This window comes from Podarcis muralis, chromosome 15 (assembly GCF_964188315.1).
Source record: "Podarcis muralis chromosome 15, rPodMur119.hap1.1, whole genome shotgun sequence".
Taxonomy (NCBI): Eukaryota; Metazoa; Chordata; class Lepidosauria; order Squamata; family Lacertidae; genus Podarcis; species Podarcis muralis.
The window spans coordinates 38,818,096-38,845,499 of NC_135669.1; the positions used below are offsets into that span (position 1 = coordinate 38,818,096).

Below are 27,404 nucleotides of genomic sequence, written 5' to 3' on the forward strand. Positions count from 1 at the left end.
GTGGGAAGGTCAGAGGGCCCCTTCTCTCCCCAGCACTTTCTCCTCCCAGCTCTCTTTCCCTTCAACGCTATACAGTGGTACCTCGGTTTAAGAACAGTCTGGTTTAAGAACGATTTGGTTTACAAACTCTGCAAAACCGGAAATAAGTGTCTCGGTCTGCGAACTTTACCTCTGTCTAAGAACGGAATCCTATGATGTAAGTAATGGACGCCGGCTGCTAGCCTGCTCCCTAAAATATCACTGGTTTGCTCATTTCTATATACAGTGGTACCTCGGGTTAAGTACTTAATTCGTTCTGGAGGTCCGTTCTTAACCTGAAACTGTTCTTAACCTGAAGCACAACTTTAGCTAATGGGGCCTCCTGCTGCTGCCGTGCCGCCAGAGCACGATTTCTGTTCTCATCCTGAAGCAAATTTCTTAACCCGAGGTACTATTTCTGGGTTAGCGGAGTCTGTAACCTGAAGTGTATGTAACCCGAGGTACCACTGTATAGGGTGCCTACATTCTGCATGCACTGGTTGCATGGCAACATGTGCCAATGGCTTTAGATACCTATCAGGTCCATAAATTACCATATAGCATATATTCAACACAAAAAACAGCGACGAATTGTTGTTGACAAAGGACAGCTGGACATATAGAGGGCCCCATTACTTTCAGTAGCTTAGGGCCTCATCAAACCTAAATCCAGCCCTGGTCATTCCCCTCCCCCTCTTAGGTTTTTGATAACTCGGGGGTGGGGGAGGGGAGAGAGAGACAGACATAATCCCACAGACAAAAACTGTTCTAAATCCCTTTGGCTAAAAGGAAGAAGAAGAAGAAATAATAATAATAATAATAATAGAAAGGTTCTATGAGCCCAGCTCAGGGTGGTGCAATGTCTGTCAGGGGGCTCTGGCGGAGTCATGAATATATCCCAGTTGCGTACGACGCTGACAGGAAGGAATATTGATAGTCAATAATTACAGGCTTTTAGGCCCAACAAAGCAGCTCAACCCTCTTTTCATAAATTATCTCATGACATCTATCTTAAAAATTGCTATGCCAGGCCTGACCCAGCCCCACTCGGCTGACTTCTATCAAGTGCCCATCTGAGCACGGGATTTATTGTTTTGGTCACACACACACACACACACACACACGGTGCTTGAAGTTGTGCATCACTCCCCTACCTCCAACCCCCAAAACCAAACCACACCAGCAGGGAAGGCAGTACAGTAGATTTTCTGGCTTCAGTGCATCAAAAGAGAAAACATCTTGTGCTTCAAATTTATTCCGACGCACAACTCAGGAGAAAAAAGTTGAATTGGTGCTAGCTGACCCAAGAAGCCCCCTAGGTGTTGCTGGACTCCAGCTCCCATCAGCCCCCCAATATGGCCAGCGGTCAGGGATGCAAGGAGTTCGAGTCCAACCACAACTGATCTGGATGCATTGCTCCAATAGTTGGACTGGCTAGGTATTCATTTCCAAGCTAAAATGTTGGTATTATTAGCCTGTAATGCTTGGGGTCGTGGCTTAAACATTTAGGAACATGAGAAATTATTGTGGGCCACCTGAGCACATACATGCAATGCAACCATGCACACCTTGCCTTGCAGCCATGCACACATCATCATTTATTGTTTATACCCCGCCCATCTGGCTGGGCTTCCCCAGCCACTCTGGGCAGCTTCCAACAAAATATTAAAATACAGTAATGCACCAAACATTAAAAGCTTCCCTAAACATGCACGTTCATCTTTCCGCTCAAGAGTCTCAGGGGCGTGAATTTTAGTCTAGCAGCGGCAGATCAAACAATGATGGCGCCAGGCAAACTTCCCTTGCCAGAGCATTCCCCAAATGGGGAACCACCACTGAGAAGGCCCCGTTCTTGTGCTACCACCCTCCGCATCACCTCTGATGGTGAACGCAATTTTATCCCTTTTCTTTTTTTTACTGTATACTGCTTTGATAACCTCTGCCTATCGATATAAGAAGTAAGGCTGTGTAAGAAACAAATAAATAAAACTCGAAGCTAAGAAGGCAGTCAGGTCCCACAGAGTGGGGTGGAAGGGTGAGCTACAACTGGCCAAGCACCATAGACTGTTTGTTTTTATTTCACAATATTTACCGTATTTTTCCATGTAGAAGACTAGGGTTTTTTTAACCAAATAATTAGGTTTAAAATTGGGGCTCGTCTTATACACGGGTAGTGCTGAGGGGTGTTTCCTTGATTTGGAGTCCCCCAAAATAGGGGGCGTCTTATACACAGGGGTGTCTTATACACAGAAAAATACGGTATATACCAGTTGATTGTAATAAAACCTCAAAGTGGTTTACGAAAGAATAAAGTTATCAGTGTGTGTGTGTGTGTGTGTGTGTGTGTGTGTGTGTATATATATATATATATATATATATATAACCAGTTAAAAACAAGTATTTAAAACATACCAAAAAAATTGAAATCAACAATAAACTAAAAGCAGATTAAAGCACAGGCCAGCTTCTACATGCCTAGACAGGCTTCCCTAAACAAAAATGCTTTTTTTGGCAGACACCAAAAAAAATACAGGGAATGCACCTTCCTTATGTCAACAGGCAAGGACTTCCAAAGTCTAAAAGACTGATTTCTTACAAGTGTGGAACAAGCGTTATGCACCAGTGCCAGTTTGACTGACCGAAAGAGTCAAACGGGCATGTATGGTGCAAAGCGATTTGGCAAGTAAAGACAAGGCAGCCTAATGTACTCACCGAATTTTCCTTCCTTTGCTGGCCTTTTTGTCCACTTTCTTCCGGATTTTGCTCCGTAGTTTCTGGATAGCCAGCCATTGCCTAAGGAAGGGGGGGGGGTGGAATTGCAGTAATTGTCAAGGTTCCTTGAAAGAGGGTGGGAACACCATCGCACAGCTTTTGGGCGAATGCTGAAGACGCACTTCTTCACCTTCGCCTGGTGTATATTTCTAGGACCCACTTAAGTTTTCTGATTGTAAATTGCTTTAATCTGTTCTCCATATTGTGTATTAGTGCTGCGAACCGCCCTGGGACCTTAGGATGTAGGGCGGGTGATAAATTTAAATAATAATTTAAGCAATCTGCCCCCAGGGCCCCCGTCAATGGGAGAAAGGCACCCATATCAGCTGCCACTAGGCTTATTCGAACCCTGGCACCCAGTAAAATTTGGGCATGTGTAAGGGGAGAGGGAGGGTCATTGCCAGAGACGCTGAGCCAGTGCAAACAGGAACCGAGTGGGAAGAGCAAACAGCCTCTCATGAAAGGAGGACTTTTGAGGGGATATTTCCAGAGACCATCCATCATAGGAGGTACCCAAAGGTACTGGCAGCCCCTGAACAAGCTGAGGGACCAGGCAGCAACTTGCACCGCCTGTATTAGCAGCAGAGGCTCTGCAGGAAGGCCAGAATAGCAGCAGAGCTAAAAATACGATGGCCTTAAAGCTGCCTAAGAGCCCATTTTCTGCATCCCCAGAGTCAAATGTAGAGCTAAGGGGCAAAAACCTGTTTCTATCTCCAGTTCGGTGCTTAGAAAAAGGCTTCGTTAAAAAGCGACACACACACATACACGCACCCCATCACCACACACAGCAACATTTCTAAATCTGGTTAATGAATGTTACACATTTGGAAAACAGCCGCCGGCTAAAATTTGGAAGAACATTAAAAAAGGGTGGGGGGAACACAATAATGAGAGTTAGGAAAGAACCTCTGGCTGCGAACACACCATACCCTTAAAGCACATTCAAAGTACATTTCCTCTCTCAAAGAATCCTGGGAACTGTAGTTTAAGGCTGCTGGGAATTATAGCTCTGTGGGGAGGGGGAACTACAGTTCCCCGGATTTGGGGGGCAGTGTGTGTGTGTGCTCTGAATGCGCTTTAAAAGGTATCGTGTGTACGCAGCCACATACATACAGGATGGATGCACACACACACAAACACACACCAAAGAAACTAAATAAAAACTGAGCTGGAGTTGGTTGCATACAAATCACTGCCCATAAGCTGTTTGATGCGTTAAAAAAAAAAGCTCAGGCACATCGGTGAAACGGTTTTCATCCTTGTTAAAATATTGCCTGGTGGTGTTTTGTTTTTGTTTATTTGGTGGTATGTCTGGAATATTATGGAAACAAGGCTCTGCTATCATTTAAACAGGAGGCAGCCCAAAAAACTCCCGCACTTAAGTGGTGATTACATTGTACATTTATCTGACTTTACAATAAAATAGATTGCGGTAATTAAGATTATATTAAGATTGTGGTAATTGGATTTTGAGATTCCACCCCACCCCACCCTGCGATGCCGGGCTCCCCGACAAGTAAATCAGGTGAAGGCAATGCCAGCTTCCAGCTTAAAAATAAAAATGAGCGTAACTAGCAGGAAGTATTTTCATTCCCTGCCTCCTGTCCACCCCCTTCCCTCCAATTGAGTCTCCTCCAAATATCTTCGGCACACACATACGGGGTGTAATAAACACAAATCACTTCCCACCTATCCCCTTGCCTTTTTGCAAACATTACAATTCAGACTCAAAACTTGAGTATTCATTGCACTGCCCTGCGCAAGCCAGCAGTGTGTTGCCCTTTGTGCAATGTTTCAAGCCAGACAAAAACAGGCTGCTTACCTGCCCATTGCAACCTGGTCGTTGGGGTCCAAGGAGCTGGTTTTACGTTCAATAAGTTCCCTGAGGAGCTGCAAATGAAGAGAGAAGAAGCCATGTTTGGTTTGGTTTTTTGAAAAGAGCAATACGAGATTGTGGAATTCTCAGACTGGGTTTGAACAACCATCTTGTAGGGCCAGGGAGACAGAAAAGAAAGTCAACCTGTTGTTCCTTCTCGCCTAGACTTTACTTCCTTCCTCCTTCCTCCCCAGGCTCAGTCCACATAAGTTAGCAGGCTCAAATGTTAACATCCTGGCCCCTATACTTAGAATGGCTTTGCTGGCCACAAACAATAAATATCAAGCGTCCCTCGTCCCTTCAACCAGCAGTCTTGCCAGATCATTTCGTTCTGCACACCACTGGAATGAATTCGCCGAAACTCCCAACGGATCTTACCCAGCTTCTGAACTCAGGAGAATCGGAACCATGAATTTCACCCACCCATCCCACGCCAGCAGTAGCGCATCATTTCTGGCTCGGCTTCTTTATTTCCTCAAATCTATATAGCATAAAGTAGCTTTGAATGAAACCTCAAAGCGGTTTTTAAACCAGAATAATGCAGTCAGGTTACCAATGGCTCAGAATATCACCAACCCTGGCTGGCAGGATTTCTCCAGCGTTTCAGACAAAGACTACAGTCACAGCCCTTCCAAGAGATGTTGGGGATTGAACCAGGGACCTTCTGCATTCAAAGCAGGCACTCCATCCCTGACCTCTGGGCTCTTCCTCAAGCTCGAGCTGAACTGCCATTTGTACCTCCTTCTTTGAAAAGCTCCCTTACTCAGCAAAAGCTTTGAGACTACTGAAAACACGCAATGCGAAATAATTATTTTTTCAGCGGTAAGGGCCACATTCCCTTTTGGGCAACCTTTCGAGGGCCACGTGCAAGGTGTTGGGTGGGACCAGAGGCGAACGTGGGTGGGGCAACAAACCTAATTTTTACCTTTGCACAGCAAAGGCTGCAGACATTCACACATTGCCCTGTGTCCTCCATTAAGGCAAGAGCAAGAGGCACTATCAGAATGCACAGACACTTTCCAGCCAGGCAAAAACACTCAAGGAGGTTGTGAAGCTGGGTCAGCGGGATGTGTTTCAAGAAGTTCAGAGGGCTAGACAGAGAAGCCCAGAGGGCCACACTTGTCCCACCCCCAGGCCTGTCTTAAATCCTGGTAATCAAGAGTGGGGGGGGGGGGAGCCTTTACACTGGCTCTGACGTATTATTGTAAGCCGCCTTCTGTTTAGGAAAGGGAGTAGATGGTGTTGCAATAGTTTCTTCATCAAGAATGCCAGGGGAGGGGTCCCTTTGGGGCAAGATAAATTACGGAGGGGGGGTTGAGAATAGGAGGAAGCTGGAACTCGCTTTGGAGCGCAACACAGAATGCCATTAGGAAGACTTATTGTACTACAGTTAATTTCAGACGAAATCAATGAGCGTTGCAGGCTTCCCTTCATCATTTTATGATTAGTTTAATCCACCCCATCTATATCAGCAGAGAATCTTTAAAAGGTCAGGCAGAAAACACAGGGAAAGAAAAGGTGGATAAAGGCATCCATCTCTACACCGGGGGGGAAGAGGCGAGCTAACGATCTTTTAAGCCCAAACAAGTGGGTTTTTGGCCTGTTTCGGATTTCAATGCAAACCAGAAGTGGGATACATTAATGCTCAAGATAATGTTCGATGCATGGATATGTTCCACTTCTGGCTCGATAACAAAAGGCAGCAACACAGTTGAAAACGCAACACGTTTTGTGAGATTCCTGGGAACCCCAGAATTCACTTTAAAATGGGCACCGCAAGCTTCTAGTCCTCCATAAGTTCTACGACACAGTTGCACTGTGGAGTATGCTCCTCCCAAGAAGCAGTGATGGCTTTAAGAGAGTATTAGATGAAGGCTATCAATGGCTTCCAACAACAATGGCTCTGTTCTCTCTCTGCCGTCAGAGGCAAGAATGCTTCTGAATGCCAGTTCCTGGGAAGCACAAGTGGCGGGGAGTGCTGTTGTGCTCAGGTCCTGCTTCTGGGCTTCCCATGCGCCTCTGCTTGGCCATGGTGACAACCGAATGCTGGACCAGATGTGGCACTTCCAGCAGGCTCTTCTTACGAACGAGGCCTTAAGCAGAATTTTTGGGCTTATTGCCTTCCTGCCAGCTAACTGCATCAGGCTCATTTCTTACAGACACTTGCTTCTTTTGCATTGTTTAGCCTGTTGGGAATAAGGAGAGGAGGATGGAGAACGACACAAAAGTCCCAAGACCCCAACTAACCTCCGATTTCCTTGTTTGCTGTGCGATGATGGCCAGAATGCAAGTCTGGTTCTATGGACGTCAGCAGGGTAGGGGGCAGTTTTGAACAGCAACAGCCCTCCAGTCTGACTCCATATAAGGCAGCTTCCTATGCAAATCGGCTCTTTTTATTCAGAACCACGAGGACTGGAAACTTACTTTTTTTTTAAAGGGGTGCTATAAGAAAAAACTGCTCCCTTTCCCTTATGGGGTATCCAAGAGCCCGTATAGCATGGGTAGGTAAACTAAGGCCCGAGGGCCGGATCTGGCCCAATCGCCTTCTAAATCTGGCCTGCATGTTTTTACATGAGTAGAATGTGTGCTTTTATTTAAAATGAACCTCTGGGTTATTTGTGGGGCATAGGAATGCGTTCATTCCCTCCCCCAAAATATAGTTGTCGTCGTCCCCTGAAAGGTCTGAGGGACAGTGGACCAGCCCACGGCTGAAAAAGTTTGCTGACCTCTGATCTACAAGGACTGGCAGCAGTTCTCCAGGGCTTTCTGGTGTGAGACATTCCCAGCCCCACCTGGGAATGATGACAATTGAACCTGAGACCTCCTTCATGCAAAGCAGATGCTCTACTCACTGAGCTATGGCCCGCATATTTTAAGGAGGGTTCAAATCCTCCCTTTGATAATGCAACTCGCTTGCGGTTTTGCGTGCAGAAGGTCCTGGGTGCAACCCCCCAGGTGGCTTACAAACACACACATATGCACAAATATATACACACACACACACACACACCAGAAAGGTTTCACCCAACCTAGCCTGCTGCCCTTAACAGACAGACACCTAAAGGATGCGTGTATATATATTTATTTAAAACTGTATATCTCTCCTTCCCTCCTCAACAACTCTTCTATTAAAAAACATAAAGGCAATTAAAAAGCCCCCTGCGATGCTTTTTCCATTTGCTTACACACACACCCTTTAAATTCTTATTACTGCAGCAATTACATTCGGAGCCGTTAAGGGGCAGAGAGGCCGCTGCTTTGTTCCCGCAGGGGAGGGAGCAGAGAGAATAAACCCAGCAAGCTCCCTCTCTCTTTCTCTCTCTCTTTGCCCTGTTTATCTGATTGATTCCCCAACATCTTCCTGGCACACAATCTATCAGTTTATCTCTCCCACTTCATCACAGTCACTCCTGGCAGCTAAGTACAAGATCCAAATCCAGCCTTACGCAGACGGGCGACACGCTAAAACCAGTGTTAACGGCGGCACCGCTCTGTAAACAGTTGCCCTCTGGGGCTTGGGGAGAAAATGGGCTGCTCCCTTTGCCCAGGCAATATCATGGGAGCAAAGAGTCTGGAGAGGAGCAAAACGAAGGCGATACTTATTAGATGCCTCGCTTCCTCTCCTACCAGCGCCGGCTGGTGTGGCTGATCTTATTTTTGGAAAGGGAAAGGGGGAAAAGAAAGCTTGAATACTCTGCAGCAAAGCGTATTTGCGTTCGGGGCAAATTGTTCCTTCCGGGCAAGTTTGCTTGGTGGATCTGTCACGTGAGCAGAGGGGGCTGTGCAGTGGCGTAGCGTGGGGGGTGCAGGGGGGGGGCCGGCCGCACCATCTGGGGTTAGGGCAAATCCACAGGTTAGGGGGCGCAAATCCACGGGCTAGGGGGCGCAAATTACTTGCCTTGCCCCGGGTGCTGACAACCCACGCTACGCCACTGGGGCTGTGTAAACAACTGCCTTTGGGGCCAGGTAGGGAAAGAAACAGGTGGGCGCTGTGAGTACGGTAGGGTGGGCGCCGGGTAGGGACACGGGTGGTGGTGCGGGTTAAACCACAGAGCCTAGGACTTGCCGATCAGAAGATCGGCAGTTCGAATCCCCGTGACGGAGTGGGCTCCTGTTGCTCGGTCCCTGCTCCTGCCCACCTAGCAGTTCAAAAGCACATCCAAGTGCAAGCAGATAAATAGGTACCACTCCGACGGGAAGGTAAACGGCGTTTCTGTGTGTTGCTCTGGTTCACCAGAAGCGGCTTAGTCATGCTGGCCACATGACCCGGAAGCTGTATGCCAGCTCCCTTGGCCAATAAAGCGAGATGAGCGCCGCAACCCCAGAGTCGGCCACGACTGGACCTAATGGTCAGGGGTCCCTTTACCTTTAGGGGAAGAAAAGGGTACAAATTCTGCATGGGGGTTGGGGGTTAGAAAGCCACCCAAGGTAGATAAACTTAAGTCTGCAGTCCTACACAAACACCACACTTCCACCGGCGAAATCAATAGGTCTCTTTTCCAGAGCTGGGCTTCTTCTCTGAGCATCCACCACACTCTTTGTATCAGGTGCTCCAGGCACACTTTGGAGAAAGAAGCCCCGAGGCCAGTGCCTGGGCTTCCCCATCCATATTGCAGAGCAAACAGGAGAGGGGTCCCCACCTCTGACCTAGCTAGTTTCTGTGTCTGTGTGTGTGTGCAGTGTGCTGTAGGGTTTAGTGTTGGAGCAGGACCTGGGAATTCAGGGTTCAAATCCCCACTCGGCCATGAAGTTTGCTGGGTGACCTTGGGCAGTCAATGCCTCTCAGTATAATCTACCTCACTGGGTTGCTGTGGGGATTAAATGAAATGGGAGGGGGAACCACAGATGCCACCTTGAGCAACTTGGGACAGAAAAAAGTGGGATATAACTGCAATAAATAAGTGTGTGTGTGTGTGTGTGTGCGTGTGTGTGTGTGTGTGAGAGAGAGAGAGGGGGGGGGGAGAGAGGGGGGGAGATTTACAAAGCAACCTGAAGTTTGAGAATCACAGAACTGTAGAGCTGGAAGGGACCACAAGGGTCATCTAATTCAACCTCTCTGCAATGCAGGAATCTTTTTGCCCAACATGGGATTCGAACCCATGACCCATGATTTAAGAGTCTCATGCTCTACTGACTGAGCTATCCCTTCTCCAACCCACTGAAGCCATGTTAACAATGGATTTATTTATTTTTAAAGGAAACTTAAGACACAGGCAGGGGAGGGACACTACCCAGTGGGAAAAGTCTGGTTGGCTCTGCATGGGTGCCTCTACTACAGTGGTACCTCGGGTTACAGATGCTTCAGGTTACAGACTCCAATAACCCAGAAATAGTACCTCGGGTTAAGAACTTTGCTTCAGGATGAGAACAGAAATCACGTGGCGGCAGCAGGAGGCCCCATTAGCTAAAGTGGTGCTTCAGGTTAAGAACAGCTTAAGGTTAAGAACAGACCTCCAGAACGAATTAAGTTCTTAACCCGAGGTATCACTGTATTATTATTATTGCTCTTTTAAAAAAGATTTGACTAGTTTTTCTGCTATTTTGTCCTATGGCCTTGCAGCCAACACAAACACACAGAGACTGCACCAGGTTCCAGAGCAGAGCCAAGGGTTCAGAGTAAGAGGATAAATGATAAACCAATTTACTGGAGGAAACAGCAAAATCTCTCTCTTTTTTTTTAATTCCAGCACAGGGCCTTTAATAAAGAAGAAGAAGAGAAGGTGGGGGGAGGAATGAGAAAGAAAAAGAACACCACTCTCCGTTCCTGAAGTTGTAATATTTCATTAGGCTCAGCAATCCCAGTTAGAATTTATTAGTCAAAACAGAAAAACTCTAGTCAGACCCCCACGTATTCCATTAGGAGTGACAGATGGAGTCTCCCAGTGTCTAATTATTAAGTAGGAAACACAAGTAAATCACACTATCAGCACTAAGCCCCCGATGTGTGAAGATTGAGGCAGAGGGAAAGGAAATGGTGGTGGTTGAGGAATTGGGATAAAACTGTGGCTGGCGAGTTCTCTCAATCAAACTGGCACCAAACGACTTCCACTGATGCAAATCTCCTAATATGGCCCCCTTATAGCCTGGCTCAGAAGGCTGAAACTTGCCAAGGTCAGCGGCAGGAAGTCTTTCTTAGCCTGGGGACCACATTCCCTTCTGGGCAAGCTTCCAAGGGCCACGGTCCCAGTGACGGGCAGAGCCAGGGGCCTAAAGAAAACAGAGTTCAAGCGATGCTAACGTTCCCTTTGCACCATGGGCAAGTTACTACACACGTCTCACACTTTTGCGATGTAGGGAAATGCACACAGGGGGCAAATGCCCCGGAAAGCATGCCAATATGTGTATGTCTGTGATGTGCTTTTTAAAAACGTACACGAAAACGTGTCTAACGTGCACTGGAAAGCATGCACAGTCAGGGCAGACGGTGCACAAAAATGCCTATTTTAGCGGCAAGTCAGGTGGGTGCAATTTGGGTGCAATTTTTCATTTTGTTTTTTTAAAATTAAAAAAGGGGGGGGCGGGTCCAATGATTGAGCATATATGAAATGGAACAGAATTGAAACCGGTGGACCTGCCCTTCCTAGCTATGCATAATCTCCAAGTTCAGAGAAAGGAGGTCTCTGAGTACAGAGTAGCTGGGGGAACTTGGGGGGGGGGGCTTTCCAAAGGCACTTCGTTTGGTAATTTGGGCTGATTAGATAGGCCCTTGGTTTTTTCTAATGTTCTCATTCATCCTCCATCTCCCTCTTTCTCTTCGTCCATTTACAAGATGCAATGGCGGCCGCCACCAACAAGGTTGGTTAGGCAAATTCAGGGAGGATCAAGGCCCAGGGATACTAGCCAAGATGGCTTTGTTCTGCCTCCGCTGTTGGGAGGCAGTAATGCTACTGGATGCTAGCTGCTGGGGGAAACGTGGGGAGACTGCTCTTGCACCCAGAGCCTTCTTGCAGACTTCCCACGGGTATCCAGTTGGCCGCTGTGATGAAAGGATGCTAGACTAGATGGGCCTTTGTCCTGAGATCCAGCAGAACTCTTCCAATGTTCTTGTAACAGAGTTCATTATTGTTGTTGTTGTTTAAATTTCTATACCGCCCTTCATCCAAGGATCACAGGGCGGGTTACGTATTAAAAAAACCACACAAAAATGCATACCATAATAAGCAAAAAAAAAAATACCCCCTTTTGTTTGTTGTTTAGTTGATTAGTTGTGTCTGACTCTTCGTGACCCCATGCGCCAGAGCACGCCAGGCACTCCTGTCTTCCCGCAGTTTGGTCAAATTCATGTTGGTCGCTTCTATAACACTGTCCAATGCCCCCCTACCACAGTTTAAAAGGCCATGGATTTAATTAGCCAAAGGTCTGGGAGATGAGGAATGCTTCTTTTACTACCTGGCACCTAAAGATATGTAACAAAGGCACCAGGCGAGGCTTCCTGGGGAGAGCATTCCGCAAGCAGGGAGCCACCACAGAAAAGGCCCACTCTCATGTTGCCAACTTCTCGCGGAGGCGGCACACGAAGAAGGGCCTCCGATGAGGATCGCAGTGTGTTGGCTACACACTGGGAAAGTATCCTGCTGTTTTGGGGCAACAAGCTATCAGCAGCCAACAATGCACACTCAGAAAAGGCGAAAGTGCCCCTCTAAAGCTGGTTACGGGCGAAAACAAACACTGAGAATTAGACCTTGCAAGTGCATGTCTAAAGCCACCTGTGGAGAGTCACAGAAAGCTATCAGTTCTGCTTTAGGTTACAAATTAGCATTACTAACCATTACTCGACAGCACGCCTGTGTTCTACCTCCACAGTAGCTGACTGGGAGCCGAGAACTGCAGGTGGACAGGGCGCTGCTGGGCTCAGGTTTTGCTTTTGTGCTTTCCATTACTATCCACGATGGCTACGTTCCTGCCAGGCCAGAGGCAATATGCTTCTGAATACCAGTTGCTGGAAACTGCAGGAGGGAAGAGGGCTGCTGTGCTCAAGCCCAGCGTTTGAGTTTCCCACAAGCATCTCACTGGCCACTGGGAGAACAAGGATCCAATGACCTGATCCAGCACAGCTCTTCTTAGCTTCTAAATGACAGCTTCACCATGAATATACCAACACCGATCCACAGCTGCTGAAGGTTAGGCATTAATTACATCGGCCACCAGCTCAGCAACGACCCGCAAAAAAATTAAATATAAAGAATGCCGCTGTGGAAAACTGTGTAACTGTGAAAAGCAACAGAAAAGATGACGTGTCCTTTTCTTAGTAACCCATTAAGAGGAGCCCCCAAACCAAGCTTTAAAAACGTGCTATTAACCACCTACTCAGCCATTCCAGAGACACATGCCTATGATAAGATTATTGTATTGCCATTAACCTATGGAATGGCTGCAGGCAGCTCCTATTTCCGGGGGGGTGGGGGGGGGACACCCTCTAAATGCATCTAATGAGAGCCACAAGATCAACTGTCCATATTAATCGCTCACCAGTTTAATTAAGGTAAACCAACTTGTCAGGATGGAAGGAGGAGGAGGAGGAGGAAAAAAAGCCCACTTCCTCTTTCCATTTTTCACCATTATTGACTTGTAATAGTTTGCCAGATTTTGTAATTACTTGTCTGCATGGCATTATCAGAAATCTCGTGTGTGTGTGTGTGTGTGCGCGCGCGCGCGCACCACAAAAACACTGAAGTTGCTTTGTTTAAAGTCCGTTTTGTACACGACACGTGCCTGCAAAATCAGAGCTGGAAGTGCTCAAGTAGTTAAAAGATGCAGAAATTAAGGACCTAAGAAGAGGCCGTCCAGTTCTGCAATCCTGTTCTCAGGCCAACCAGACACCCCAGGTGAGCACAAGCACAAGAGCATTCTCCCTGCTTGTGATGCCTTGGATTCAGGAGCACACTGCCACAGAGAAAAGTGGAGAAATAAAATAATGTTCACCCTCTCTCCTAACATTAGAACTCGTGGACATTCAATGAAGCTGAATGCTGGAAGATTCAGGACAGAAAGGAGAAAGTCCCTTCATCACACAGAGCGCGTAGTTGAACTACGGAACTCACTGCCACAAGAGGCAGCGACGACCAGCAAGTTGAATGGCTTTAAAATATGATTATAGGCAAAATTGTGGAGGTGAGGGCTATCAATGGCTACCAGACACGACAGCTGTGCTCTTCCTTCGCAGCTGGAGGCAGGATACTTGTAGGTACCAATTTATGGGAATTGCAAGCGGGGAGAGTGCTGTTGTTGCACTCAGGTTCTGCTTTGGAACTTCTCATTTTGGACATCTGGTTGGCCACTGTGAGAACAGGATGCTGGACTCAATGGGCCACTGGCCTGATTCAAATAGGCTCTCTTCATTTCCTTGTGAGCCTAAAATTTGACCGTGATGGCGCCAGGGGTGCTTCCCTGATGAGAGCACTCTGCAATCAGAGAGCCACAACTGGAAAAAGCCCCTTTTTGTCTCTCCACCCCTCTCTTCAGCAGAGGAAGCATGCAGAGAAGTGGCTCTGATGATGCTCATTAGTCCATATAGGATCATGTGGAAAGTAACAGGCCCAGGCATTCAGCACCTAGTCTTTGATCGAACTAGGACCTCCTACCTACGGGACCGCCTCTCCCGGTCTGCCCCACAGAGAGCCTCAAGGTCCATAAATAGCAACACCCTAGAGGTCCCGGGCCCTAAAGATGTTAGATTAGCCTCAACCAGAGCCAGGGCCTTTTCAACACTGGCTCCGGCCTGGTGGAACGCTCTGTCTCATGAGACCAGGGCCCTGCAGGATCTGATTTCGTTCCGCAGGGCCTGTAAGAGAGAGTTGTTCTGCCTGGCCTTTGGCTTGAAATCAATTTGATTCCCTCCCCCTCTTTCTTTTTTCCTTTCTCCTTCTGCGATGGAACTCCTATTTTGGGACTTCCCTGGTTTTTTCTGGCCCACGTAGGACCAGTCTGGATAGTTAGCCTTGGTGAAGACTTGACGTTTTCATCCCCAAAAAAGTTTTTGATTTGAGTTTCCACTGAAATGAGGCTGCATTTTAATGTTGTGTTTTAATCTTGTTTTTTAAGCTGTATTTCAATCAATTGTTTTTATATTTGGTGTTAGCCACCCTAAGCCCGGTCTTGGCTGGGTAGGGTGGGGTATAAATAAAATTTATTATTATTATTATTATGCTCTTCCCCTCCAACCCCTCGCTCCCCAGAAGCAGCTTCCCAGCTCTGGCTCACAGCCCTAACAAATAAAAAAGGAAGGTCCTTTATGTAGCCGCTTTTAAGTGTGAGGCTGGCAGAAAACACATGCATCCGCTCCCCGACTCGCCTTTCAGGCTTGTCGTTGAAAAAGGCTCCAGGTCCAATTTCTTTGCCAAATCCCACTGAACAGGAGGAAAATGAGCCAGGTCAGTGGAACAGGTACGGCTACACAGAGCCTGTCAAGGTGGCCTAGCATTCCCACAATTACTTGGGACACAATGAAGTGGTAATCTTTTAACAGATCATCTCCCCCAAGAAGCGTATTGGGGATTGGAAAGGAGGGAGAGAAGCTGGCGGGTGTGTGTGTGTGTGTGTGTGTGTGTGAAGCAAAAAGAAGCAGAAGAAGAAGAAGAAAAGAAAAACGAAGGCGTATTTCTCAGCTGAGCAGATGTCTTGAGCGTGATGTACGAGGCACGGATAAGCTGTCGCAGCCCGCTGCCAAATCCAGGGAAGTGATTGAAGCCCCCACGCATCCCAAGGACCGTATTTAGAGACAGTAGGGTAGCCAGGAGTCAGGACCGGCCCCTGCTGAGCTGCCAGATGTTGGCAGCACCTGGAAAACGTCCTCCTCTCCCCCCCCCCGCCTCTCCCTCTTGCTCTCTGTTCAAGCAGGTGCAGCCTAACAGCAGCAAGTCTAAGCGACGAACGTGCAATATGTAAGTCATCACCAAAGGCAGTTCCTCCCTCCTTTTGTATAGAGCCACCCACCATTTGCACACTCATCATTTGCACACCCACCATTCATGGCTCCTTTCTCCGCGCCCACTGCCCTCCCCTCGCACTTCGGGAAATGGCCAACCACACACAAAGCAGATCCTGGCAACTCCATTTGCTTGAAAGTCAGGTGCTCCCATTCCCTTCCAAGACCTCTATTCATTTTAATTTAGATTAACCCTGGCACCCCAATTAACTGAGGAGGGGGCAAAGTACCCCTGCCAAATACTCCCAATTTCTTGTCCCACCCCAGCGCTGTTCCAGAAGGCCCCTAAATCCCCTGTAGTACTTGCATAGCTGAAAAGCCCTATTGCGGAAAGAGAATTCTGCCTGCCCTTCTCTGTCTCCATCCTACTATGTTCATCTCTCTTTCTTTTACTCCTTCCTCTCTCTGTGTGCACATATGCTACATGATTTATTTAAAGGATTTATAAACCACCCACCATTTGAAAACCATCCTGGCAGTGTACCAAAAAAAAGGAAAGGAGACACAAAAATACAAATTTACAACAGTAAGAACAGATTAAGTCCATTATTATTATTATTATTATTATTATTATTAGGCCTTAAGGAAATGCCTTTCAAAAAAAGGAAAAAAGGACTGTTGGTATTATCCTATATGGCTACAAGCTGTGAAATTGAGAACTTCGTTGCTGGGGCTGTGGTGTGTGTGTGTCATTGATAGCATGTTAAGCAGGGGTGGGGACCCTCAAGCACAGAAACTTTGCCCAGGCCACGATGCTCGCTGGCCCCGCTTTCTTCGCCCTAAAGGTAAAGGTAAAGGGACCCCGGACCATTAGGTCCAGTCGTGACCGATTCTGGGGTTGCGGCGCTCATCTCACTTTATGGGCCGAGGAAGCCGGCGTACAGCTTCCGGGTCATGTGGCCAGCATGACTAAGCCGCTTCTGGAGAACCAGAGCAGCACACGGAAACGCCGTTTACCTTCCTGCCAGAGTGGTACCTATTTATCTACTTGCACTTTGACGTGCTTTCGAACTGCTAGGTGGGCAGGAGCAGGACTGAGCAACGGGAGCTCACCCCATTGTGGGGATTCGAACGGCCGATCTTCTGATCGGCAAGTCCTAGGCTCTGTGGTTTAACCCACAGCGCCACCCGCGTCCCTTTTTCCGCCCTACTCTAGCGATAACGCCCCTTGCTTGCCTCAAGGGAGAGCAGTGTGTCTGGGCACACCCACTTCTGCCACCACGAGTATGTGCTCCGCCGAAGGCTGCGCATGATGGAACACAGCTACAAAAGTCCCCCCTCCAATTCCTTTTACAAAGGAGCTCCCTGTAGAAAAAGGAACGGTGCTATCTCTCAATGGGTGGTGGGCCAGAGATAGCTGTTCATTTACATGCATGAAAAGCGGAGCACATCTGAGCAAAGACACACAGGGGCTTGCAACTTATTCTGCTCGGCTTAAAAGTTTCCCCCCACTGCCACAAGGCCCCCACCTGATGGTAGAAGTCGTCGTCATCAAAGATCTCCTCATCCAGGTCTTTGAGGTGCGCGTTGGATGTTGTTGGCGGAAGGGCCTCCTAGTAAGGCAAGAGAAAAATCATGAATACCGTATTTTTCGCACCATAGCACACACTTTTTCCTCTCCAAAAATGAAGGGGAAATGTGTGTGCGTCCGATGGTGCGAATGCAGGCTTTCACTGAAGCCTGGAGAGTGAGAGGGGTCGGTGCGCACCGACCCCTTTGCTCTCCAGGCTTCGCGGACCTCTCCGCAAGCAGCGGGAGCGCTCCCGCTGCTTGCGGAGACTTGCCTGCATGCTGAAGCCTGCGCGCGCTCAGCTCAGCACGTCCAGGCTTCGCGCACCTCTCAGCAAGCAGTGGGAGCGCTCCCACGGCTTGCAGAGAGCTGCCTGTTTGGGGGCTGGGGTCGGGGGAAGCTCGAGCTTCCCCCGCCCCAGCCCTGCGCCTGGGGGAAAAATAATTTCCCCCCCTTTATTCCCCCCCAAAAAAACTGGGTGCGCCCTATGGTCTGGTGCGCCCTATGGTGCGAAAAATACGGTACTCTCTGGGCTTGAACCTGGGCTCAAGACGCTGCTTTCTCAGTGGCCCCTGTGACCACAGAGCTGCTGAGAAGCCACGACGACATACCGTAACTTGGCTTTATAAAATAAACTCAAAGAGGCTTAAGGATGTGGGTTTAGGAACCTGTGGTCCCTCCAGGTGTTGCTGGACTACAACTCCCATCATCTCCAACCGCTGGCCACACTGGCTGGGGCTGATGGGAGTTGGGAGGCCTCTCAACAAAATCTGGAGGGCCACAGGATCCCCATCTCTGGTTCAGGGGACCAGGACCTAGCTGCCCCCAAGCCTGTTCTCTCTCCCCCACTCCTTGGAGCCATTGCCTCACCAATTTCCCAGTGGGAGTTCCCCAGTAGCAAGCTATGACAGAGTCCCCAACAGAAATCTAAGAAACTGTGGAAATACCCATCGTCACTTTGGTGCTTAAAATCCCCGAACCGCAGCTTACACTCATTTATTAAATTTATTCCCCATCCAAAAGAGGAACCCAAAGGAGCTCAGGGAATATAGCCTATGGCAAGTCAAAGACCTTTTGCTAGCTTCACTTGCAAACCTTACAATCTCTTCACTCCACTGCGTTACAAAATTCCTTCTCGGCCTGCCTTCTTCCAGCGATCTTCTCAAAACAAGAAAGGTGCCTTGCTCTCAAACTGCAGCAGCCAATCTGTTTCCTTCCTCACTACCCCCCCCCCGGCCCACCCACCCAAATCTCCAGCTTACCGCCTGTCCTGGCAGAGTGGCTGGCAGCGGCTCAGGGGCTGGCTGCAGCTTCCCCAGCACTCTGTAGGCTGACCGCTTGGTCCTCGTCCGCCGGAGCAACCTCTCTCTGTCCATCAAGATGTGATCGATCTGGGTCAGGATGGAACGCTCAAAGGCACCAAAACCCTGGAGGGACATTAACCAAAGTCAGACAAATGCAGGGAAAGCCATCTTCCGTTCCCCTGCCCCAATCTTTCTGTCCCAGTGGATAAGCTGGAAAGTATTTCCTACGTGAGTGAGGCTTTAACTTGCGATTTCAGTTGTCCGTCTCCAATAGATGGCTGGACCAGAGAGCATTTTCAGTTCCCTCCAATGAGTTAACCCTCCTTCCTAAATGGTCAGCCAAGGATTTTCCCAGAGGCATCTGAAGGAGCATCTCCACCCCCACTGTTCAGCCCGGACACTGAGGTCCAGCTGCAAGGAGGGCCTTCTGGCGGTTCCCTCCCTGCAAGAAGTGAGGTTACAGGGAACCAGGCAGAGGGCCTTCTTGGTAGTGGCGCCCGCCCTGTGGAACGTCCTCCCATCAGATGTCAAGGAAATAAACAACTATCTGACTTTTAGAAGACATCTGAAGGCAGCCCTGTTTAGGGAAGTTTTTAAAGTTTGATGTTTTATCGTGTTTTTTATATTCTGTTGGGAGTCACCCAGAGTGGTTGGGGAGGCCCGGCCAGATGGGCAGGGCAGGGTAAGAGCAGTGGACTCGTAATCTGGGGAACCGGGTTCGTGTCTCTGCTCCTCCACATGCAGCTGCTGGGTGACCTTGGGCTAGTCATACTTCTCTGAAGTCTCTCAGCCTCACTCACCTCACAGAGTGTTTGTTGTGGGGGAGGAAGGGAAAGGAGAACGTTAGCCGCTTTGAGACTCCTTAGGGTAGTGATAAAGCAGGATATCAAATCCAAACTCTTCTTCTTCTTCTTACTATTACTATTTTCAATTTCTTGATGCAGGTGCTATTATGTATGTATGCAAGTATGCATTGAATTTGTATACTGCCTTTCACCTATAGCATTCAGGGCAGTTCACAATGCATTTTTACACGCACACGTTTTACAAGTTTATGTAGCTTTTTCTTTCCCTTTTAGGTTTTCAAAGTGGGGATCTACACAATATGCAGCTTTCCCTGACAATGGGATCTTAGCACTGCAAGGCAGCCACAAGCCACACGTGACCTATGACCTGCGCCCACCCCCCAAAAGAGAGGAGCGACTCTTGCCTTCCCCAGCTTCCCAGAAGCCAGCTTGGTCCTATCATGCCACTTCTGCAGCGTGCTGTTCCGATAGGACCGGAAGTCGGCGAACCGCTTGGCCGCGAACTCTGGATAATCGTCCATTCCCAGCTTCCGCTTGCGTGGCCTCTTCCTCTCCTTGTCTTCCCTCTCAGCTTGGTCATCGTCGTCATCGCCGCTTGGGATCTCTTCGTTGCTTAAAAAAAAAAAGCAAGATCAAGAACATGTAAATCAATGCATTTATTTATTTAGCAATATACCACTATATGATTTGGGGGGGGGGACAGGGATGGGGGACGACCTCTAAGTGGCTTACAACAAATATAAAACACTGAAATTATCGGTTTAAAAATGGGTTAAAAAACAAGTATTTAAGCATATCCAGGTGGTGATGAAAAGCAACATTGGCTTAAGAGGGATAAAACACATGTGACATCTACACATCTGGATGGGCTTGCCTAAACAGAAATGTTTTAAGCATGCGCCGGAAACAGCAAAGACGCTTGCCTAATGTCAACAAGCAGGGAGTGTTCATGCTGCCACAGCAAAAGTTGAATTCTCACCAGTGTAGAATGATTTCTATGTGGGACCCACAGCCGTGCAAGTTCTGCAGACCCAAGGAGATGAACCGGCACATATGGGGTAAAACAATCGTGCAAGGAAACTGGTCCCAACCTGTTAAGGGCTCTATATATACCTATATTAGCACTTTGAACTTGGTCCGGTAGCAACGCAGCACCCTTGTTCCGAAATCTTCCCCAGATGAGAGCAGCCAACTCACAAGTGCTCTCAGAGCCCCCCCCCCCCCCACAACCTCATCTTCCCTTATGACAGTTCTGGGTAAGTCCCTAACTGCTGGGTTCTCCCCCTGAGGATTACTTGACAAATCTCCTTCCCCCCCCCCCTCCTTCAACACCTACTTCCATAAAGGAGGAAAAGTTACAGCATTTGGAAAGTGCTCTTGAACTGAGATCATAATGCCTCTTGCATGCCTGGGTGCAGAGACGCATAGGGGCAGGGTGGGGCAGAATGCAAAAAACCTCTGATTATTATCATTTAATTATTAAATTTGCATGCAGCCCGGGTCATCTGAAGATCACAAGGCCGTTCACAACATAAACATACAAAATGAGAAGACAAAATACATAATAAAAACCTCTTTAACTTTTCCAGGGGTGGAGCGTAGCTTATTGTACAGCTGTCAGTTCCAGAACCAATCGCTTCACCCACTTTTTGCTCTCCGACTGGCATGGAACTTGGGAACAAAGGAAGCTGGTCTATAACAAGGCAAACCACTGGTCCATCTACCTCAGTACTGTCTACACTGGCCGGCAGCAACTCCCAAGGTTTAAGACAGGGGTCTTTCCCAGCTCTAACTGGAGAGGCCGGGGATTGAACCCGAGACTGGCAGATTCTCTACCCACTAAGCTATGGGCCTTTCCCCTTTCCAGCCAGAGGGGAAAGTTTCCCCAGCCTCATCCCTGAGGTCGACAGAACTGCCATTGTTTTTGCATTTACCTCTCCTCTTTCCCCTGCTCTCCATCTACCAGATGTCTCGTGCCCGAATACTGGTGCAAAAGCTCATCCTGGAGATCCACCAGGGTCCTCAGCAAAGCCTTGAGGGCTTTGTGATCTGCGGAACAAAATGGAAATGGCATTTAATGTTTCCCAAAGATTCACTACCAGAAAAGCTTCAAAGACAGGAGATTTTGGGGGGTGGGGGTGGAGAGAATAATCGAGGACCTTGCAGGCAGCAGGTGGGGCAGCAGTTTTGACACTTCCCCACCCCATGTGACTTCTCCGATGGCAGCAGGAAGACCATGCTATTTGCCATTGCACTTTTAAGTTCTTCGTCCGGGAAGAAAACGAATGAACAAACAATGTGAATAAATTTGCACATCTTTGCACTCTGGCCGCAAAGAGTTTCCTGCAGAATCCAGAACGGTGAAAGTGGTGAAGAATTAAGACATGCAAAGGGTGCTAGCAAAGTTGCTTGAACAACACAGAGGGAGCCCAGAGAGGAAAGAAATCTCGGTTAATGCTTCACGGAGCAAAACCAAACAAGAACAGTGCACCATTCGAGGAGAAATAAACAGAGAGCTTTTGCCTTTCAGGGGCCTGCCTTTTTGAGAGAAGAGTTGGGTGCAACTAAATCTGCCTCAACTAGACACCCAAGCAGAACATGTGTTACCTCCACAAAGATCATGCCACTCTGGTTAGTTGCTAAGCAACACCTCTGCCCCTCCCACCCGCCTTGGGAGAACAGAATTAACTCTTAAGTTGCAAACGAAATGATCCCTTCTGTTGAACTCCCAACAAAGGGAAGGTGAGAAAGAGTCCTAGGAAAGGGGTGCGGAACTGAAGGACCTTCACCTTCTGCTGAACTACAACTCCCATCATTCCTGGCCACTGGAGGATGATGGGAACTGGAGTTCGACTACAACTGCGAAGGCCACCGGTTCCCCACCACTGCTCTTAGGGGGAGGGAGTGGGAATGTAGGAAGCTGCCTTAAACCAGCTCAGACTACCAGCCCATCTAGTCCAGGGTTTCTCAAACTTGCGCCTCCAGCTGTTTTTTTGGACTACAACTCATACCTAGCTAGCATGACCAGTGGTCAGAGATGATGAGAACTGTAGTCCAACAACAGCTGGAGACCCAACCTTGGGAAACACTGATCAAGTCCAATACTGCCTACTCAGACCAGCAGCAGCTCTCCAGGGCTTCAGGGAAAGGCAGGTGTATCCTATCACCTCCTGCAGGAGCCTTTTAAGCCAGAGGTGCGAGGGGCTTAGCTTGGAGCCCTCTGCATGCAAAGGGGGCAGTCGGCCACTAAGGTACAGCTCCTCTCAACCTGCCTTAATTCAGGGTTGAGGAACCTCAGGCTTTGGAGGGTGGAACCAACCTGGCCCTGAAGGCTCCTCAATTCGGCCCTGGGGATCCTGCTAAGGTCGCATCCCTCGCTGGCCTGGCTTCAAACCCTCTGGTGATTTTACCTGGCTGGGAAAAGCACCCTTGAACTGAGATAGTCTACCTTTTGCTTGGCTAGATGGAGACTGTTGCGTGTCTGGCCATTATCATTATTTTATATCCCATTGTTCTTCTTTCCAAAGGAGCCCAGGGTGGCAAAAGCATGACTAAAACTAGATCACTAGAAAGCCTATAAAAGCTGCTTAAATGGATGAACAAAGTCTCGTAACAGATGATTTCAGGGTTGCCGGAAACATGGCTCTCTCAGCCATCCAATGGCTGGGTGAACCAGAATGCCTCTTGAATTCCACTGAAAAGTCAATAATGAGAGAGAGAGAGATGCATGTTGCGAGGGAGGGCATTCCACAAGCAGGTGGAACCACCACCAAGAAGGCTCTGCTGCGGGTCAGCGCCAACCATGCAATACACGGTGGTGGTTGACACCAACAAAGTCACACCTGCCAATCACAGAGTCTTGATGACTGATGTGGCCCTCAGAACATTGCCCATGACGGAATGCACACCTTGGGGGGGAAAGGGCTCCCCGTGCCTGCCTTAAGGGTCGAGTAGGGACACATGTCCCCTAACATTACATAAATATTTGTGTGCAGGGGTGGAAATAGGCTGGCTGGTTTTTCTTAATGCTTAAAATCATGGGTAGGCCAACTAAGGCCCGGGGGCCGGATCTGGCCCAATCACCTTCTAAATCCGGCCCGCGGATGGTCCAGGAATCAGCCTGTTTTTACATGAGTAGGATGTGTCCTTTTATTTTAATCTCTGGGTTATTTGTGGGGCCTGCCTGGTGTTTTTGCATGAGCAGAATGTGTGCTTTTATTTAAAATGCACCTCTGGATTATTTGTGGGGCATAGGAATTCATTTTTTCCCCCAAAAATATAGTCCGGCCCCCCACAAGGTCTGAGGGACAGTGGACCGGCCCCCTGCTGAAAAAGTTTGCTGACCCCTGCTTAAAATCCACAAGGCTGCTTGTAAGCCCGTATTTTTGGACTGGGGAGAGGGAGGAAAGCGCCTCTTTTCTCACCCACCCAGCCACCCCCCGTCTTCAGCTTGCCATCTTGTTAAAAAATGGGGGCGGGCCCCCAAACCCATTTATAGCATATGGGGGCTTACGCGGCGGCGAGGGAGGAAGCACAAAAGGAGCCATCGTATCACCCTGTGTGACAAGTGGCAGGCAGGCAAGAGAACAAAGCGAAGATAAGGTGGGGAATTATTTTCACCATCAAGCACATTACACATGTTTATTCCTGAATGGCGAGGAGCGCCGCAAGATATATGACGGCGGGGAGAGAGGAGAGGAGCGGCGGCCGCCCGGGGAGGGGTGTGTGTGTGTGGAAAGGGGGTCACATCTGCTGCAGCTGACACTCAACATATGCAAAAGAGACAGCAACAGAGGTTATTATATTTGGGTCTGAGAGACACTGCCTGAAAAGGCTCTGAGAGAAAGAGAGAGAGGGAACAGAGGCGCAAAAGAAATACAGGTTGAGGAGAAATTCACCATCCCATACAAACTGTTTGTTTGGATAAATTACTTTTTTTAAGCAAAACTGAAATAAATAACTGTGTGTGCACCCTGCAAGGTGGGGTTTCCCTGTAAGAAAAGGAATAAAACAAGCATACCTTCACACACCCCAAAAAAGAAGTAAACGAAGCCATAACTTTAATTCTGCTTACCTGGGAATAAGTTCTATTGAAGAGAGCTTACCTCTGGAGCAGGTATCCTACATTTAAAGCACATTTAGCCCCCCCCCCTCCCGAATCCTGGCAATTGTGGTTCATTAAGGGTGATGGGAATTGTAATCCCTGGCTCCCATGATTCTTTGAAGAGTAATTGTGGGCTTTAAATGTGTGTTGGGTGTGTTTTAAATGAGTGGATCTGTCCCTGGTGAGGCTTACGTTGTGACTGGGAAAATGCTCCCATGTAAAACTTTCTGACTTAACTCTTGAGTAAGCAAGCACAAGACCGTGCTATAAGCAACTGACAAAAGGGGGGGGGGTCAAATCATTTAGCCCCAGTTTAGCTTACTAAGAATAATAACAATAACGCATTTAAATAGCTTTGAAGTCTCTATTTGGTCACTTACTTGCTGTGGGCTGTGTCCAATGTTCGTACAACTCAGAAGAGACCCATTAAAATGTATGGACATGACTATATCTAGATGCACAGGGATGTATTAAACTAAGTTCTACTCAGTGCTGAGCCATTGGAATTAATGGACCTATGATAGACAAGTGCATTAACTTCAGTGGGTCTACTCTGAGCTTGACTAAGACTGGATACAATCTATGGGTAGTGGTCAACAAGAGTCCTACTCAGAGTAGACCCAATGAAGTTAAATCGACATGACTTACCTCGGTTCATTTCAGCAGGTCAACCCTGAGAAAGACATAGCTGAATATATCTATAATTTTTAATCTGTAGTTTTGTTTTATAATGCATATTGTTTAACTGCTGACTATATTTCAAAGAGGGTGAGGCCAACTTGTTTTTAACTTTCTGACCTATAATCAGTAATTTTACTGTTAACTGCTATATATTTTGGAAAGCTGTTTGTGTGCTATGAATTTGGACACCTCTTAAAATATTATAACCAGATTGCGCATGATGGTTCCTGAGATCAAATAGCAGGCTTTCATCTATGTTTAGATATAGCCAGAAGCCATTCTGAACAAAGATGGCGGACGGAAGCATTCCAAACAATGCTGATTTGAACCACAGATCTCAAAACTTCACTGATTTTTCTGCTTCCCTTAATTCCTAAGCAATGCATCCATAACTATCAGGACCAGTGGACAGGGATGATGGGAATTGTAGTCCCAAAACATCTGGAGGGCCAGTGTTTGCCTATGCCTGATATACAAAATATATTACACGCATTCACACACACAGCAGCCCTCAAGATGCAACCCTCCGCATGCAACCCTAACCCACCCTGACAACAGGGATTTTGCTTAAGTTAAATGCTGGACTAGAGGGGCCTTTAGCCTGACACAGCAGGCTCTTATGTTCTTAACCCCTGGCATCTCCAAGCAGGGCTGGGTATGTCAACGGTCTGAAATCCTCGAGAGCCACAGCCAATAGGGATACTGGCCTGGATGGACCAATAGGCAGCTTCCTATGTGCCTATTTAATTCAACCCTTCTTCATTCAGAGCCAGGAGGACTTGAGTCTATTTTTTGGTGAAGATGGCAGAGCACGACCTGTTTGGCACTCAAAAGGTCCCAGGTTCAATCCCCGCCATCTCCAGGTGGGGCTGAGTGTGTCTGAAACCCTGCAGAGCTGCTGCCAGTCAGTGCAGACAACACAGAGCTAGATGGCCCAATGGCCAGAGGTTTCCTTCAGCCGCTGCTTGGTTGGTGATAATTCAACACCTTAGCAAAGGGAAGGGCCTGGATGTCGTTCGACTCCAGGGTCCCAACAGCCCCAGCCAGGATGGCCGGTGATGATGGGAGTTGTAGTCTAGAGGGCACCAACGGCTTCCCCCATCCAGGCTTATGTGCTCAGCTGCTCAGTGTACACGCACACAGCTGCAAAATATTGCAGGCACAGAATTATTACAAATATACAGACCAACATGAATATATATTCTCTCCTCCTGAAACCCCCCACCCCGCCCCAGCTCAAGACAAGTTATTATGGCGAAACCAAGAGTGTACGTCACTTTTCCCTGTCCAGTTTGGATATTTAGGATTAAGAGGGACTACTCTCGTTCCTTTTCACAGACAGCTCTGAGACCGGAGTTAAACCGTAGGTCAAACGCAACGCTCGATATGTTGGCCCAAGAACAATACTTCTCATTCAAACCCATAAGCTAGGACCGCCCCCCCCCCGGTTCCCGCACCGTCTCCCCGCCTGCCCCCCCCCTCCCCAGCCTACCCCAGGCGCTAGGCTAGTCATCCCCAGCAATTAATCCCCCAAGAAACACGTTTGATTAAATCTTTTCAAGCAAATCCTTTGCTTTGCTTTTGTTAGTTCACTTCTTGTCAACATCTATTAAAATATGCCTTTAATTCTCCCACAATCTTAAAAAACACTGATTCCACTGTCTTCAACTTTAATCAACTGTATGGCTGGCATTTTTCATTTCATAATAATGCACTGGTTGGAATTCAAGAGGCAGGCTCAACATCAATCATTCCGCAAGAATTTTTCCACTGCAATAAATATGCAAATGAGCAAAAGCCAGTCAGTCGTATTTCAGGCCCGACTTGCTAGTGTTTTAAAAAAAAGGGTGGGGGGGAGAGAGACACAAATTTATTAATTGCCGTTGGCCAGCGGAATCCTATTACTTTGGGCATTGATTACAAAGCTGTGTGAGTGATTATCGTGCAACTCGCGGGCTATCCAGGCATGAGGAAAAATTATTAAAGCAAGGGAGAGATTATCAACTCAGAATAACAATAAGCTTTAACATTTTAAGGCCTCTAACTTTGGCAACAAAGAAGTTACGCCACCGCTCCGTTGCGTCACCATCCCCTAAAGTTGGGCAGTGGCCTGTAGGAGAGTCAGCGCTGTCCTCCCAGCCGCCATTATCCGCCAGATTTAGCGCAGAAATGTTGGCATTTGAAGCATGGCCGTTCACAGAGGAAGTGGGGGGGGGGGACGGGGACGTGTGTGTGTGGCGTTCCTCCTTCCCTCCCCCTCCAGATGAACCATAATCCCCCTATTCCATTTAAAAACAAGATTTAAGTTTCTAGTATATTTATAGAACCTATAGCGATTCAAGAGGCAAAGTGTAGCAGGCATGATTATTCTAAGTTTCTGTGAGAAATTAGCGTGCTCTCAACCTTTGC

General features: G+C 48.0%; 1 protein-coding gene across 2 annotated transcripts in view; it reads right to left on the minus strand.

Annotated features, from left to right (window-relative positions):
* The window catches only part of AATF (apoptosis antagonizing transcription factor), a 62,620-nt gene that overhangs the window by 15,573 nt on the left and 19,643 nt on the right, over positions 1-27,404 (minus strand). For both annotated transcript variants that reach the window (XM_028707362.2, XM_028707360.2), the window contains exons 5-10: positions 21,145-21,259; positions 19,615-19,822; positions 18,363-18,527; positions 17,060-17,143; positions 4,613-4,680; positions 2,731-2,811 (exon numbers count right to left, since the gene is read on the minus strand). In XM_028707362.2, the coding sequence (XP_028563195.2) occupies positions 2,731-2,811; positions 4,613-4,680; positions 17,060-17,143; positions 18,363-18,527; positions 19,615-19,822; positions 21,145-21,259 (721 nt within the window). The remainder of the gene's footprint in view (positions 1-2,730; positions 2,812-4,612; positions 4,681-17,059; positions 17,144-18,362; positions 18,528-19,614; positions 19,823-21,144; positions 21,260-27,404) is intronic.